Source organism: Dipodomys merriami, unplaced genomic scaffold (genome assembly GCF_024711535.1).
Source record: "Dipodomys merriami isolate MVZ:Mamm:240054 unplaced genomic scaffold, mDipMer1.0.p SCAF_116, whole genome shotgun sequence".
NCBI lineage: Eukaryota > Metazoa > Chordata > Mammalia > Rodentia > Heteromyidae > Dipodomys > Dipodomys merriami.
In genome coordinates this window covers 416,669-433,145 of record NW_027202449.1, presented here as the reverse complement: position 1 = coordinate 433,145, position 16,477 = coordinate 416,669, and the positions used below count along the sequence as shown (strand labels likewise).

Below are 16,477 nucleotides of genomic sequence, written 5' to 3'. Positions count from 1 at the left end.
CGGAAGGCGGAGGGTCACTTGGCTTAAAGGGAAACATCTGGTGGGCACCCCCATCGCCCCTCCCTCCGCCTGCCCTGGGCAGCTCAGCACACCCATTCTGAAGGGGTCTGGGCCTACCAGGCAGTGCCCTGGCCTCCTAGGGCCACAGTGGTCCTTGCTTCTCTCCCCCTCCCCCCGCCCCAAGCGGTGAGTTCTTGGAGGACTTCCTGGGGTCCACTTCAGGGTAGCAACAGCAACTAGAAGCCCAGGCTGGGTGCACAGGTGGGGCCTGGCCCATGTCCACTGGACCAGGGCCCTGCTGGCTGCACTAACCTCAGAACCTGCCCCCCCCATGTCCATCCACTTGGAACCTGGACGTTTGGAGGGCTGAGAGGCTGCAGTCAAAAGTGTCCATTATCCCTGGCTCCTTGAACCTTGGAGGGGTGCATCTCCAGGGGCATTTCCTAGAACATTCTAAGCGGGCTGTCTTCGGCTTTGAGGGCATCAGGTCGGCCTGCTAGCCTAGTCACCTGAGTTTGTTTGCCAAGGCTGCCCCCTGCAGGCCGTCGCAGGAACCATCTTACTAACCAATTTCCCAGAGTGGGAAGAATCCTTTCAGCACCCCACCACCTCCGGCCACTCTGACGGAGCTCAAGGGGCTACTCAGGGCCGTGTCTGGTCTCCACCTGTCTCATGTGCCACCCCTCTCCTGGAAATGGGACAACCAGATCAAGCACCTTCAACACATACATATACACGCAGGGGGGCGGGCACCCTGCTCGGGAGACCCCATCCCACCGAGGTAGAACAGGCCGGCCAGTGAGCTTGGGCACGGCCACTTCCTGCTGTGGGCCTCTACCCTGGGCCTGAGCGGGGACCCCAGGGTTACATGGGGACAAAGAGCAGTGCGCCCCAGCAGCGCTGGACCACCACTACAGACAACTGCCTCCCCCAGACGGCGCCCTCTGGTGCCGAGTCACCAAGCCCGTGCCTGCCGGAGGACGCCTGCACGTGGCCCTTATGGCCGAGCCCCTGGGCACCCCCAGCCAACCCGCGAAGGAGCCAGCAGAGCCAGAGCGCCCGGCCCCAGGGCACGCCGACATCCAGCTGCTACCTCAGCAGGCCGGCATGGCCTCCATCCTGGCAACAGCAGTCATCAACAGTGAGTTTCGTGGTCCCCACCAGGGCGGGGGGCGGGGGGGGGGGGGGACGGGACAGGCCTGTGGGCAGCGCCACCCAGTGGCAGTGGCGGTACGTGCCCAGCATACTCAGGGTCCCGGTTCCGTTCCTGTATCTGTCATGCATGCAGGCATCACAGAGTCCCGAGGAGGAACAGCTCCCAGCTGATGCAGGGAACGGACACGCAGGGCCTCCGGCGTGCAGAGAGCTGGTGGCGGGGAAGGTGTGGGGGCATTAGGCTGCAGGTGGAGCCACAGGAAAGGTGGGGTATGTACGCTGAGAAGTGGCAGCTGAGCCAGGCAAAGGCCCTACGGGTCCTCAGAGCCCATCTCTGAAGCTCACAGGGTGGCTGTGAGACCCCCGCCTCCCCCCAGTTATTTGTTCAGTGTCACAGTGAGCCAGGCAGCATGGAGGGTCCCCAAGGTGGAACTGTGGCCTGACCTGTAGGGACAGCCACTCCAGAGCACACGAGACTTGGGTATTACCAAACAGCCACACTAGAGAGAACAACCGCTCCAAGAGCCCCATCCTACCAGCCACCCTGAGTAGCTGGAGAGCATGTAGGACAAACCCTGAAGGGCTTCCTCACCTTGCCCTGCCTGAGAGGCGCTCCCCAGAGGCAAGAGCACCCACATACAGGGCCCAAAGCAGGGAGGGTGGCTGGAAGGTACCCAGACAGGAAGCACAGGGTTCCTCCGGTTTTGTGTCCTGAAGTCAGGGAACCAGGAGCTGAACAGCCTCCCTGAGGCAGCCCCTCAGAGCCCCCGAGCCCAGGAGCTCAACAGGGACAGCCAGTTAGTGAGGCGCCTCCGCCCCGAATGGATGAGTGCACCCGGCCAGTGAGTGACCGGCATGCGGCCACCTGGGCAGTCAGAACGCTCCTCTGCAGAGCCTGGGCACACTGCCGGTCACTCGCCTGGGCTCCTGCCTGTGCCGCAGCTCCCTGGCGTACACGGGTTCCCAGATGACATCCACTCCCAAACACAGTGCACATGCGTTTCCAAGGCCCTGGCTCACCCGGCCCGGTCACACTTGCATGTCCACACTCCTCCTCAGGGGCCCAGGCGTCTTCTTCCTGCGCCCACTGTCGGCAGTGGGGGGAATCCCGTTCCTCACGAGTCCTCTGCATCTTGCACAAGTCACCAAAAGGCTGAAGGGGAGAGCTGCGGGGCGGAACCAGCCCCAAGGACAGTGGACGTGGGACCCACAGGGGCCAGACCTGAGGCTGCAGGGGCTACGTGCCCCTCTGGGCTGCAGAAGCACGGCTCACACCGACTCTCCCCACAGAAGACATCTTCCCGTGCAAGGACTGCGGGATCTGGTACCGCAGCGAGCGGAACCTGCAGGCCCACCTGCTCTACTACTGTGCCAGCCGCCAGCGCGCCGCGTCCCCGGCTGCCGCAGCCTCGGAGGAGAAGCCCAAGGAGACCTACCCCAACGAGCGCATCTGTCCCTTCCCCCAGTGCCGCAAGAGCTGCCCCAGCGCCAGCTCCCTGGAGATCCACATGCGCAGCCACAGTGGTGAGTCCCGGGCGCCAGGGCACCACCCGCCCTGCCGTCGGCACGTAGTACGAGCCTCCTCGCCGGTGCTGTGTGCCTCGCTGTGTGCTGCGGTGCCACAGACCCGACAGGCGCCCGGGAGAGTGCACCCTGCCGGGATGCACCTGTGTGGGCTCCGGAACAGTCCTCATGCCCGGCAGGTGGACTCCCAGAGCAGGTGGTCCACGTCGACTCAGGGCTGAGACAAGGGGCTCCCTACCAGTAATAGAGGCCAGGGATCCCGGGGCCTCCCGGGCTGGAGCTAGCGCTAGCGCCTCCTCCACCCGTGTTCCAGGAGAGCGTCCCTTCGTGTGCCTCATCTGCCTGTCGGCCTTCACCACCAAGGCCAACTGTGAGCGCCACCTCAAGGTGCACACGGACACGCTGAGCGGTAGGTGGGCGCCGGGGCGGGCGGAGCGCGTGGGGCCGGGCGGAGGCCCCGGGCCCTGACCAGCACGCACGGCCCGCAGGTGTCTGTCACAACTGTGGCTTCATCTCCACCACAAGGGACATCCTCTACAGCCACCTGGTGACCAGCCACATGGTGTGCCAGCCAGGCTCCAAGGGAGAGATCTACTCACCAGGAGCAAAACTCCCTGCAGGTGAGCGGCGAGCACTGCCGGCCCGGGTCCCCCTGCAGAGGACAGGGCCGTCCACTGGGGGGGAGGGGTCAGGCTCAACCTTAGCCCCGGACCCCCGGCCCGCGGCAGCCCGCCCGGGCTGAGGTACGGCCCTGTGGTCTCCCTGCAGACGGCCTGGCCGGTTTCCAGCAGCCCTCGGCCCTGCAGGGACCCCTGGTCTCGGCGACCACCCCATCACCAGGACCGGACCGAAAGGCCCCGGCCGCGGCCACCAACGGGGAGGCCCCGGCGGCGCCCCAGAACGGGGGCGGCAGCGAGCCCCCGGCGGCCCCCCGCAGCGTCAAGGTGGAAGCGGCGGAGGAGCCCGAGGCGAGCCCCGGGGAGGCCGGGCCGCGGGCGCCCCGCAGGACTCCGTCGCCGGCCAGCCCGCCCGCGGTCCGGGTGAAGGCCGAGCTGCCCAGCCCCACGCCCGGCTCCAGCCCGGGGCCCGGCGAGCTGCGCCCGGCCGGCGCCCTGCTGGTGCCGCCGCTGGTGTGCGCGCCCGAGGCGGGCGCGGCGGCGGCGGCGGCGGGGCCCGCGGCGCCGCAGGCCTCGGAGATCCTGGCGAAGATGTCGGAGCTGGTGCACAGCCGGCTGCAGCAGGGCCCGGCCGGGGCGGCGGCGGGCGCCGGGGCGGCGGCGGGCGCCACCTGCTTCGAGTGCGAGATCACCTTCCACCACGCCAGCAACTTCTACGTGCACAAGCGCCTGTACTGCTCGGGCCGCCGCGCGCCGGGCCCCGACCCGCCGCCGCGCGACGCCGCCGCCGCGCCCGCCGCCGCGCCCGCCGCCGCCGGCGAGGGCGGCCGGAGCCCCGGCGGCTCGGGGGACGACGCGGAGGACGACCCCAGCCGCACGCTGTGCGAGGCCTGCAACATCCGCTTCAGCCGCCACGAGACCTACACGGTGCACAAGCGCTACTACTGCGCCTCGCGCCACGACCCGCCGCCGCGCCGGCCGCCCGCGCCCGCCGCCCCCGGGGCCGCCGCGCCCGCCGCCGCCGCCGCCGCGCCCCCCGCGCCCCCCGCGCGCACGCGCCGCCGCCGCAAGCTGTACGAGCTGCCCGCCGCCGGCGCCCCGCCCCCCGCCGCCGGCCCCGCCCCGCCCGGCGCGGGCCACGCCCCCGCCGCCGCCGGCCACGCCCCCGCGCCCGAGCCGCCGGGCTCGCCGCGGCCCCCGAGCGGAAGCGGAAGCGCGGGCTCCGCCGCCGCGCTCTCGCCCGACCCCGCCCCCGACGGCCCCATCGACCTGAGCAAGCGGCCCCGGCGGCGGCCGCCCGAGCCGCCCGCCGCGCTGCCGGGCCTGGCCGACTACCACGAGTGCACCGCGTGCCGCGTGAGCTTCCACAGCCTCGAGGCCTACCTGGCGCACAAGCAGTTCTCGTGCCCGGCCGCGCCGCTGCGCGCCGCCGCGCCCTGCCCCTACTGCCCGCCCAACGGGCGCGCGCGCGCCGACCTGGTGGAGCACCTGCGCCTGGCGCACGGCCTGCGCGGGGCCCGGCCCGCCGCCGCCGCCGCCGCCGCCCCGGGCGCCGAGCCCGCGGCCGAGCGCGCCCCGCGGGACAGCCCCGACGGCCGCGCGCCGCGCTCCCCGTCCCCCGACCCCGCGGACCCCGGCGCGCGCGCGCCCGGCGGCGGCCATCACCGCTACTGCCGCCTGTGCAACATCCGGTTCAGCAGCCTGTCCACCTTCATCGCGCACAAGAAGTACTACTGCTCCTCGCACGCCGCCGAGCACGTCAAGTGAGCGGGGTCCCGCGGGCGGGCGGCCCGCACCGCGCCGCGCCGCCTCCGGCCCGCGTTCCACTCGCGGCCGCGCCGGCACACGAACAGCTCCCCAGTCGTGTAAACCCAGCCCGAGTGTCACTGTACATGCGTTAAACATGCGTTCCTAGCCGGGTGTGGTGTGCATGCCTGCGATCCCAGCCGCTCGCGACACGCCAGGAGGAGATCGAGCTTAAAGCCAGACCAGGCCACGGGGAGGAGGGAGACAAGAGGGAGAGCGGCGGGGGCCACGAGGGAGGCGCGCAGTGGGCAACCGGTGTCCAGACACAGCCCGAGGCTGGCTCCGGGGCAGGGTCAGCGGCCGTCCCCTGTCAGGCCCCCTCCCATGCAGGGAGCCGGGGGCTTCCTGGGGAGCAGTCCCTGCTCTGCACACTCGCCTGGGCCTGCCTCAGTGCACGTCTGTAACGAGCGGGAGAAACTCATAACCTCGCCCCTCTGCGCTGAGCTCACAGGGGCGAGCCTGCGGCCCTGCAGCACAGGAGGGCCGTTGTGGCTGGGTAGGGGCTGCCCAGAGCTTCCTCGGCCCAGAACCAGATGCTGGGTCCCACAGCCTTCCAACCACGCAGACCAGGCTGAGCACTAGCTGCCTCCCGATACCTCCACCTTCCGTGCTGGCCTCCTGCAGCCCGCCTGGCCAGCCCCGCCTCTGCCTGGACCAGGCTGTGACACCAGCGGTTCCAGAAGCCTTACCCCACACACCCCCACGTCCCAGCCTCACATTCCCCTGTGCCAACCCGGGCCGGCTCAGGCCTTTGCCCTCGGGAGCATGTGCCCAGCTTTGGGATGCCCGGCTGCCCTGCACCTCCCCAGGGTGGAGCACAGCATCGCCTGGATTTGTCCTCCATCCAGCCCTCTCTCTCCTCGGCCCCACACTTCCCCTTTACCCCCTCCATGGTCCCCCTCCCTGCACAGACTTTCCCACGGCCCTCCTACCTCCCTGCTCACCAAACCCAGCCTCATCCTGGGCTTGGGACATGGTCTCAGGATCTTCCCTGCCTGCCTCCATGGCCTCTGAGCCCCCAGTTCTGCCTCAGGCACAATGGCCAGTCCTCCGCGTGGTCTCGCCTCGCTCCTGGCCAGCCACCAGCCCGGACCCTCACTACCATATCAGTGGTAGTTCCCAGCACCAACGGTGCCTTTCCCACCCCCAGCTTTCACGGCCCTCACCTGAGGCTGCAACTAGGACCTCTAAAGGGATTCCTCCCGGTCATGAGCACCTGGGGCCTCTCCCTAGCTTCTCCCCCAAATCGGCTCTGACCAGTGTCACTGCCAGGCCCACGTCTCCTACATGCTGTCCACAGAGCCAGTGCTCTGGCCAGGCATGCGCCTGGAAACCTGCACTTGCTGAGCCATCCCAGCCCTGTTCCCCCACACTGCCCTGGTCAGCCCTGAGGCTGCTCCACCTGCTTCCCCCTGCCCAGAGCCCCACAGGTAAGATGGGCCTCAGCCTCCACGCCGCCTCCTCCCTGAACCTGAAGCTCAAGCCACACATCTGCTGGCTAGGCTGGCAGAGCCCAGCGGGGTCAGAGCACCCTGTGCACACCCCACGCCGTGCCCACGAGGTGGGCCCAGGACTCACCCTCCCAAGCCCCTTCTCCCACCAGCCACAGTGTCCAACCTTTCTGCTGCCCTGTGGCTGGGGCATGGTCCCACGGGGCTGCCCACTGCCTCCCAGGCTGTGTATCCCAGGATGCCCCCATGGCTCTGGGGCTGTGCGCCCAGCTGCCATCCCTGAAGTGTGTGTGTGCACACCCCACACCTGCATGGGCACAAGCCCAGGCCCTGGACTGTTGGAAGCACACCTGGTAGGAACCCTGGACAGCAGGGGGCGGGGGCAGCTGGGGCAGCCACCACTCCAGGCTGGACCCTGCCTCCCCCCTTCTATGCACCAGGTCTCCCTGTGAGGGAGGAAGAAGGGCTGGAAAGGCGGGGTGGCCTCCCCTGCCTGGGCCCTTCACCCCTCAGATGCCTAGGTGAGCCCAGACCCCCGAGCCAGCTTGGGCACAAAACCCTGTGCAGGGGGGACCTCGGGGTGGGGGGCAGGCCCACACCGCACACTTCCATCTCAGCGCCGCTCCCCTGGGCCTGGAGAAGCCCACGCCAGGCCTCCCCACGCAGGTGCTGGGGAGCCGCACCGCGGCCGCCCGCTGGCCCGCGCAGCAGTGCTCACTGTTGGCACGTCTCCCTGCCAGGGAGGGCGGGCAGGCAGGGGAAGCTGCCCGCCGCGGGAACCGGCGGCCGCCCTTGGGGGCAGCACCCTGGCCCCATCCGCCGTCCTCCACGTGAGCACACGAGGCCCCGGCCTTCCACCGAACCTGGGTGCACGGCAGAGCAGCTGGGCCGCAAGTGTGTCCACGAACAAGGTACGTCCTGGGAGACTGTTCTCAGAGAAGGCTTCCAAGCCCTAGGGTAGGAGCCCGAGAGGGAGGACGGGCGGGAGGCGGTCATCACTGTACCACAGGTGACACCCCTGCCAGCCCTGGGCAGACAGGTGGCCCAGGAAGGGACAGGGCACATACCACCCACTGGGGCAGAGCCAGCTTCTCCCCTGCAGGAGGGCCTGCAGCCAGTGTGTGCACTTGGTATTTCAGGGCGCTCTTTCTGTATCGCTTTAGTCCCTCTGGCCTAGGGGCTGCGGGTGTGGACAGGGAGGCCTGAGCACATTTGGGGCCATGCTGCTGCCACAGTAGCTCAACCCCCGGCTGGGCCGACAGTGCTCAGCTACGGCGTGCTGGCTGGCCCGCTCTGCCCGGGCACAGCTGACAGCTCCTGACACGCTGAGGGAGGCCATTTCTCCAATCCTGTTCGTTTGCCGCACTTCCTGCAGTAGCCACAGGTGTTAGCTCCTGTTTCCTTTGTGACGTGCCGTCTTTCACCCCAGCTTTCCCGTGTTTTAGGATTTGTGTGCGTTGTGTGGTTATATTAACAACCTCTCACAGTATGTACCTACCTTGGACAGCCAGTGCCGCTGGCTCCCGCACTAATGAGTCTTGGCACGCTCGCTTCCATATCCCCCCCCCCCAGTCAGGAGTCCAATCATAGGGGGTGTTTGTAAGTTGGATGTGTTTATTATTACTCTTGCTATTGGGCTGTCTATGAGGCTCACCTTTTGTGACCCGGCCTCCTGCTCTACACTGGCTGCCCTAGGATTTGCTGGCCAGTGTATAGCCGGCTCCCTAGGGTGTGCACCTGTCTCCCCCCCCCCGCCCCCATCTGCACCTGTCTCTGTGGGGTCTGCGCTCATTAGACTGAAGACCTAGTCCAGTGAGTTCACCTCCATCCTTGCTTTTACTCCATCCACAAAGACTTTATTCTAAGCAAGGGTCCTGAGGATCCGGGAGAAGACCCGAAGGGGATACCAGTTCTTTCCTTCCTTCCTTTTTTGTGCTTCTTGGGTTGGAACTCGGGACCTCACATCTGCAAGACAAGTGGTCTGTCATTAGCCCCACAGCCTTAGCCCTTTTCTGTTTTAGATGCCATTGGATGAGCCCTGTGTATTTGCCCAGAGCGGCTCCCAGGTCAGATCTTGCCTGTGGCCCCGCAGAGCTGGGACCAAGCACAGCACCACCCCTGTATTTGCTGAGATGGACGTGGCTGACTTTTTGCCTGAACTCACCTCAGTCCTGCACCTCCAGAGTTCCGTCTGGGACGACTGGAGCCGACCCCTGCTTTGTGCAGCCTCGTACGGGGTGCAGGCTGTTTTGCTGGTCATTCCCGCTGCTTTCAGCTTGGGTCCTGGTAGAGCTGAAATGACTGAAATCACGCATGGGTCTGCGCACTGGCCAAGGCGGCCCTGTTGGACGGCAGGACGGGCAGCCAGTCCCAGCCACAGGGGAGCCAAGCCCTCCATCGGAGTTAAAGCTTTGTGTTTGCCGAGCCCCTGTTTCCCAACCTTGAGGAAATTAAAACAGAGAAGGATACACAGGAATAGAAAGAGCCACGGAGAAATAAGAGAGAAGCCAGGCACAGATGGGGAAGGGGAGATGGAGAGAGGGAGAGGCCAGAGGTGGGGGAAGGGCAGGGAGCAGAGCAGGCCAGGCTGCACCAGCACCGCTGATCCCTCGGCTCTATTTACAGCCCTGTCCTGGACTGAAAGGAGCCCTGCCCGCTGCTTCCTCCCCCACACCCAATCACTTGCGGTGGCATCTGCCAGCCCCCACCGGGCTGCCTCTCCAATGGGAAGAGGGAGAGGGAGGGAGGGAGAGCCCCACCCCACCCCCAGCAAAGAGAACAAGGAAGGACAGGGGCAGGAGTTGAGCTCTCAGATCAAAGTCCAGATGGAAAGAATACTTGGGGCTGTCCCAGGAACCCGCCACTAAGTCACCAGGAAGAGAGGCCGAGATTTCTCCCCCGTGATGTGATCGTGACTGGCGCACAGCTCCAGACCATAGGGAGGATGGAGGCGGGGGTGTCCAGCCTGGGGGCTGGGCATCTCTGCCCTCACGCCCACCGCCCAGCGTCTCAGGATGCGCGCAGCTTTTCTGAGACACAGCTCAGCTGGTCCCGGGGCCTGGGTGCAGGGCAGCGGCCTGGGGTCCTCAGGGTTGTGCGTCCGTCGCCACATCCCGCTCTAGAATACTTTCACCCCAAAGAGACGCTGTAGCCATTGCCTCTCACCTACCCGCCCGCGCGGCGAGGCTGACCCACTGTGTCTCTGCGGCTGGCCTGGCCGGGACCCTCCTATGCGGTCACACAGCACAGTCCCGGGCCTAGTGGGCACCCGTGTGCTCCGCTCCTCCAGCCAGGGCTGCCTGGGCTGGGCCACTCCTCTGGCGGTATGCTGCTGCGCTCTCCTTCCTGGGTGGACGGTGTTTGGCGTTTTCCTGGGGCCCCTCTGGGGTGGACTTGCAGGTCCAATGGCAACCAGGCTCACCCTCTGAGGCGCTGCACTATGTGTAGGGGTGGCCGCAGCATGGGGGGGCCGGGGGGTGGCTATCTCGGTTGCTGAGCTGAGCCGTGGAGGGCCTCTTTGCAGAGTGGGACTGGCTGACCACTCTGTCGTGTTTTGTTTCGTTTTATTTCTTGTGCCGGGTCTGGGGCCTGAATGGGCTCAGCTTGGTTAGTCACATCTGTCAAGCTACTGCTTGAGCCATAGCTCCAATTCTGGCTTCTTGTTGGTTAATCGGGAACAAGAATATCTAGGATTTGTCTGCCCCACTGAGGCTCATCCAAGGGATAGGAGAACAGATCTGGGGTCTTCTGGTCTAAGGCCGAAGGTCAGGCCACCCCCCCTCCCCAAAGCAGGCGTCTCCAGCTCTGGGGTCCCAGCTGGAAAGCTGCCAGCCGCCTCTCCACCCGGGGTTTGCCGGACCTTATCCTTATTTTACTTATTTTTCCCTGTGAAGATACAGCATCAGGGGCCAATGCCTGGCTTTCAAAATAAGCAGAAATATCAAAGCAGAATGAAGTCAATTATTTTTAGTCTAAGAACGGCACCACCTCAGTTAATTTCACAACGCCGTTCGCATGCTGTCTTCTTTAAGCTGTAGTTTGTGACATGCTTGGCTCTGGTGTTTAAGTGCTCCATCAAGGGAGAAAAAAAAATCTGGCAAGCCATTTCTAGTCTGTTCCACTGTCAGTCACTTAGTGCCAATTTACAGAGGAACGGTTTGAAATCTTCTGCCCTAGGGGCAGCGTCTGGAGGCCCCTGGGAGTCAGGCTGGCACCGGCCCTGGGCAGCAGGCCCTCGGGCCTCACACTCCGGGCACAGCACCGACACCTGCCACGCGTCCCTGGCTTTCTGTCCTGAGATGTGTGGCTTGAGTAAAGTTCCAATTTTATTACCCCCATCATGGCTGGGGACGAATGTGGAGGCCCACGGGGGGGGCGGGGGGAGAGGGAGAGAGAGAGGGAGGGAGGGAGAAAGAGAGAGAGAGAGAGAGAGGGAGGGAGGGAGGGAGGGAGGGAGGGAGAGCGGGAGAGAGAGAGAGAGGGAGAGAGAGGGAGGGAGGGAGGGAGGGAGAGAGAGAGAGAGAGAGAGAGAGAGAGAGAGAGAGGGAGGGAGGGAGAGCGGGAGAGAGAGGGAGAGGGAGAGGGAGGCCAGGCGGCCTGCCGCAAACCACACCTCACAGGTGACCCTGTGAGAACTTAATGCCAAGACCTTCAGAAGGTAACATTCGTGAAGTCTCTGAGCTTGCTTCTGGATCTTGTCTTTTTTTTTTTTTTTTTTTTGCCAGTCCTGGCCCTGAACTCGGGGCCTGGGCATTGTCCCTGAGCTTTTCTTTTGCTCAAGGCTAGTTTTCTACTATTTGAGCCACAGCGCCACTTCTGGCTTTTTCTGTGTATGTGGTGCTGAGGAATCAAACCCAGGACTTCACGCATGCTAGGCAAGCACTCTACCACTGAGCCACCTTCCCAGCCCTGGGTTTCATTTAAAGACCTACTTTTTTGTGCATTGCCAACAGGTCCCTGTCCCCGCCCCCAGCTACTCTGAAAAGCAATCTAAATGGGCATTTGGGAGGCAAGGGCATTCATTACTCAACGAAGCTGTACAGACATGCGTGGCTCCCGCTACAATAAGCAAGATTAAAGAGGTCATAGACTTTCACTTAGAAGATAATTTATGGAAGTGGAGCATACAACGTGGACCAGGGCAGGATGGGTCAGCCAGAGGCTCCTGCAGAGCGGGGAGGGTGCGGGGCAGGCGTGGGGCCCCCGCTCCCCGCCAGGGTGTGGAGGGTCTCCCTGGAGGCCCAGGACACATGGCAGTGATGGCTCCTGTGGACACATCTGTGTGTCTAGAGCTGAGACCTGGGCTGCTGTGGGACACAGGCGGGAGCAAAGGTGCGGTGGACACCCGACCACGCTGTCCCCACAGACGCCCCGCCCCGCCCACACCCGCCCCTCTTCAGAAGCTGCGCGTCCCTGTCATTTGAGCTCAGAATCATCAGCAGAAGGTGAGGAAAGAGCTGGGCTCTGACAGCCTCGCGTGGGTGACCACGGTGGCCTCCCACACCAGCCAGCTCCTCCCTGGTGTGGTGACTTGCCAGTCACTACTGCGGTGGCTTGTGGGGACAGGCACACGAGGCCTGGGCTGAAGGCATCCTGTGCTCCAATTATTTATCTGTGTATGCGTTTATCTACTTGTTGACTTTTTGTTGTTGTTGGTCATGGGGCTTGAGCTCTGGGCCTGGGCGCTGTCCCTCAGCTCTTCAGCTCAACGTGAGCGCTCTACCACTTGAGCCACAGCGCCACTTTTGGTTTTCTGGTGGTTCATTGGAGATAAGAGTCTCATGGACTTTGCTGCCTGGGCTGGCTTTGAACCTTGATTCTCAGATCTCAGCCTCCTGAGTAGCCAGGATGACAGGCGTGAGCCACCAGGCCCAGCTTGTTGAGTTTTTTTCCAATGATTTTTTCCAGTTAGGCCTTGTATCCCTCTTCTTTCCAGGGCTGGCTTCTGATTTGATCCTCCTCCCTCCACCTCTAGCATGGCTGGCATCACAGACATGCACCACCTTGCCTGGCTTTGACTGGCACAAGGTTTCCTTAACTTTTTGCCTGAGCTGGTCTCAAATTGAAATTCTGCCATCTTTGCCTCCCAAGTAGCTGAGATTACGGGCAGGAATCACCACGTCTGGTCCTGTGCTGCAAGGCTGAATAGAAGCTACACAGGAGCCTTGAACACGTATTTGTGTGTTTCGTGGCTGTGAGGGCTCCGTGATGGCCACCCCTCCCGCAGAGGGCTTTCGTGCTGTGTGGTCTCCCTGGGCCTGACTGACCATTCAGCAGTGAAGTGGGCCCTGCCTGCCCGGGCCTGGTTCTGCTCGGCCGCAGGGTAGAGAGCTGGAGTCCCGGCAAGCAGGGCATGAAGAATGGTCAACTGGCCATGTTCACGCACGGGGGCCATGGGCCCCCAAGCCCAGGTGTGGCTGCTCAGTAACGATTTTTTTTTTAGCTTGTGGGGCTTGAACTCAGGGCCTGAGCGCTTTTTTTGCTCAAGGCTAGGGCTCTACCACTTTGAGCCACAGTGCCACTACTGGTTTTCTGATGGTTCACTGGAGATAAGAATCTCACAGGCTTTTCTGCCCAGGCTGGCTTTGAACTGAGATCCTTAGATCTCAGCTTCTTTCTTTTTGTCAGTTGTGGGACCTGAATTCTGGGCCTGGGCGCTGTCCCTCAACTCTTCAGCTCAAGGCTAGCACTCTACCACTTGAGCCACAGCACCACTTCTGGCTTTTTCTGCTTATGTGGTGCTGAGGAATCGAACCCAGGGCCTCATGCATGCAAGGCAAGCATTCTACCACTGAGCCACCTTCCCAACCCATGATCTCAGCTTCTTGAGCAGCTAGGATGACAGGCATGAGCCACCAGTGACTGACTGCTTCAGTATGGAAGCTTTTCTTTCTTTTTTTTTCTTTTGCCGGTCCTGGGGCCTGAAGTCTGGGGCCTGGGCGCTGTCCCTCAGCTCTTCAGCTCAAGGCTAGCGCTCTACCACTTGAGCCACAGCGCCACTTCCGGCTTTTTCTGTTTATGTGGTGCTGAGGACTCGAACCCAGGGCCTCATGCATGCAAGGCAAGCGCTCTACCACTGAGCCACCTTCCAAGCCCCTAGGAATGGAAGCTTTTATTGGCTTTTTATCCTGCCCTGCCTCAGTCTTGCTCCCAAATCGCATCACCGTCTAGGTAGCTACTGCCATCGTCCGTGCGGTCAGGATGGCCACTGAGGACTCAGACCCACACCTTGCACGAGCAGCGGGTCCTTCCTCCACTCTGGGCTCCACCCTCTCTATCACGAGCCTCCCACCTTCCCTGCAATCTCCCCTGGAGGGAATCCCCATCAGGATGGTCCAGGCATGCGTGTGCACGCACGCACTCGCACACACACACCACCTAGGACCAGCCCTGTGCCCCCCAGTGGGGTCCCATTCCTTGCTGTGTGCCCCTCCCTGCTCTGAGCAAGCTAACTCAGTAACTGCTAAATCTTCTGTGCTCATCCTGTGGTGGTGCAAGGACACACACAAATGAAAAGGGACCAGTAGGATGAGGGAGTTAAGAGAGGAGCGGAGCGGGGAAGGGGGAGGAGGTGCACATTGCGTACACATGTGTGAATACCACAATGAAATCCTTGTGTATGACTAACATGTGCTAATAGAACAAGGAAACAACTTATTTTCCTTGATGCAAAAGGAGAAAGAACAAACTTTCTTCTATCACTCATCTTACTGCATTTGAGAAAATTGATAATGATGCTGTGGCTCACGCCTGTAATCCTAGCAATTCAGGAGGCTCGCATCTGAGGATCGAGGTTTGAAGTCAGCCTGCGTGGGGAAGTCTGTGAGACTCTTACCTCCAATTGGCCCCAAAAGCTGGAAGTAGAGGTGCAGCTTGCGTGGATGAGTGCCAGGAATGGGTGAAAACAACTAAGGGACAATGAGGCCCGGATCTGAGCTCAGGACCAGCACAGGGAGAAACAAGAGGAAAAGAAAGCCCTGTAATTCTGGATTCTTCCTATGCCTCTTTTAATTTGTGTCTTCCTTTCATAAAACAAAAGGAAAGGCAGCTTCTCAGCACAGGGCCTGGGAGCCGGCCCCCGCCCCGGTCAGTGCCGTCTCCCAGTGTCCACAGCGTCCAGCAGGCTGCCAGTGCCTCCCGACCCCCCCCCACTGCCAGGTCCTGACAAGCGCTATCATGCCCTTCGATCAGGTAATTACCAACGCACACAGGCCTCAGTGAACTGTGTGGGATGAGCGGTGCTTCAGGGGTTGTGCTGCAGGACTCATTCTTGTGACTAGAGCACACTGTGAGTCCGGCAGACCTGCCCGGCGACACGTGCCTCCCTGTCACTCCACGTGTCCAGTTCTGACCGTCCACGCATGCAGCAGCAAACCCACCTCGCCCTCTTGCTTCCGTAGAGAGTTCATTGTCAACTTCAGCCCCCCAGTGTCAGAGCCAGCTCCCCCACAGCCGAGCGCTTGCCCAGAGGGGTCAGTCCCCCGTCTTGGCTTGCAGGGAGCTCACATCAGACTTTGGATTCAAAAGTATGCTGTGCTGTCCTATGTGGAAAGCAAGCTACAGAGGAACTCCTTTTGCTTGTGTGTGTGTGTGTGTTTCTATTTGTCTATAATGAACTCACATTATTGCTCATCTTTAGATGGCAGTGGCTTTTTTGTTGTTGCTGGTTGTGGGGCTTGAACTCTGGGCCTGGGCGCTGTCCCTCAGCTCTTCAGCTCAAGGCTAGCGCTCTACCACTTGAGCCACAGCAGATTTCTGAGTGGTTTATTGGAGATAAGAGTCTCACAGAGTTTCCTGTCCGGGCTGGCTTTGAACCACGCTCCTCAGATCTCAGCCTTGTGAGTAGCTAGGATGACAGGCGTAAGCCACTGGCGCCTAGCCGCAGTGGCTTTATGTGACTGGGGACAGGAATTCAGGGCGCCACTGGCCCTCGAGCGGAAAGAAAGGCATGCTGTGGCAGGGGCCGGATTACAGGCAGGAGCCACACCTGGGAGCATGAATCTCAGCCTGTGCCGCAGGGGAGAGGGCAGAGCCCTTCCTGCCACTGCGCAGGCTGCTGTGGCCACACCAGCAGGCCAGTCTCTTGATGGAGCCTGGGGCTCCGTGGAGTAAGCCAAGTCGGCCAACTCAGGCCTTTTGTGAGGGGTTCCGGCTGGGGAAGGAACCTCAAATGGTATCACAAAACCCATTTAAAGACAGGAGGTGAGACTTGCTACGATTGTGGTGACTAATTTATGTGAACTTGCCTAGACTGAGCCTCCCTGTGGAGGTTGGGGGAGAGCTGCTGGTGACCCTCCCCCCCCAGCAGCTGAGGCTGGGTGGAAGAGGAGCACCCTCCCGCCCTGGAGCCCGGGCGCATGGCCCCTCCGGCCCCTCCGGCCCTGGCGCCTGGCTCCAGCTCTCATCCTGGAATTCTGCCTGAGCTTCTGACACATGGTCACTGAGTCGGAGGGTGAGCCTGGCTGCAGGGAGTGTGTGGGGAGAAGTCATGGTGAGCGTGTGGCCCAGACACAGCTCTGGCCAGTCCCAAGGGCTGCAGCAGGTGCTCTGCTCAGCGAGGCTGTCCCTCGCGGGGAACACTGCCGGCGCCTTTGATGGATATAAAAATCAGGCACCCGAACCAGGCTCGGTGGCACATGCCTGAATCCTGGAACTTGGGAGGCCAAAGCAGATCAAGATCAGCACTAAATGGTCAGGGGTCTGGGGTTTCTGAGGTTTTTTTGGGGGAGGGGAGACACTGGGGACAGCCCTGGCTGGGGCACAGGGTGGCATCTTGGCCCTTGCGACTCCCACTGGGGAGGGCAGGGCAGGACAGGGCTTCAGGGTGCAGACAGTCCCGGCTGAATGAATACCAGGCCCTTGCAGCGCCCCAGGGCACAGGCAGGCGCTGACCTGACACTTGTTCCTTTCACTCAGTCATTTGCT

At 62.7% G+C, this 16,477-nt stretch overlaps 1 protein-coding gene across 1 annotated transcript in view; it reads left to right on the top strand.

Annotated features, from left to right (window-relative positions):
• Positions 1 to 5,210, top strand: part of LOC138822821 (zinc finger protein ZFPM1-like) — a 55,556-nt gene extending 50,346 nt beyond the window's left edge. Inside the window, exons 6-10 of the mRNA XM_070015752.1 lie at positions 935 to 1,141; positions 2,446 to 2,679; positions 2,993 to 3,088; positions 3,168 to 3,299; positions 3,448 to 5,210. Coding sequence (XP_069871853.1) covers positions 935 to 1,141; positions 2,446 to 2,679; positions 2,993 to 3,088; positions 3,168 to 3,299; positions 3,448 to 5,063 — 2,285 coding nt within the window. The 3' untranslated portion in view covers positions 5,064 to 5,210. The remainder of the gene's footprint in view (positions 1 to 934; positions 1,142 to 2,445; positions 2,680 to 2,992; positions 3,089 to 3,167; positions 3,300 to 3,447) is intronic.
• The last annotated feature ends 11,267 nt before the right edge of the window (positions 5,211 to 16,477 follow it).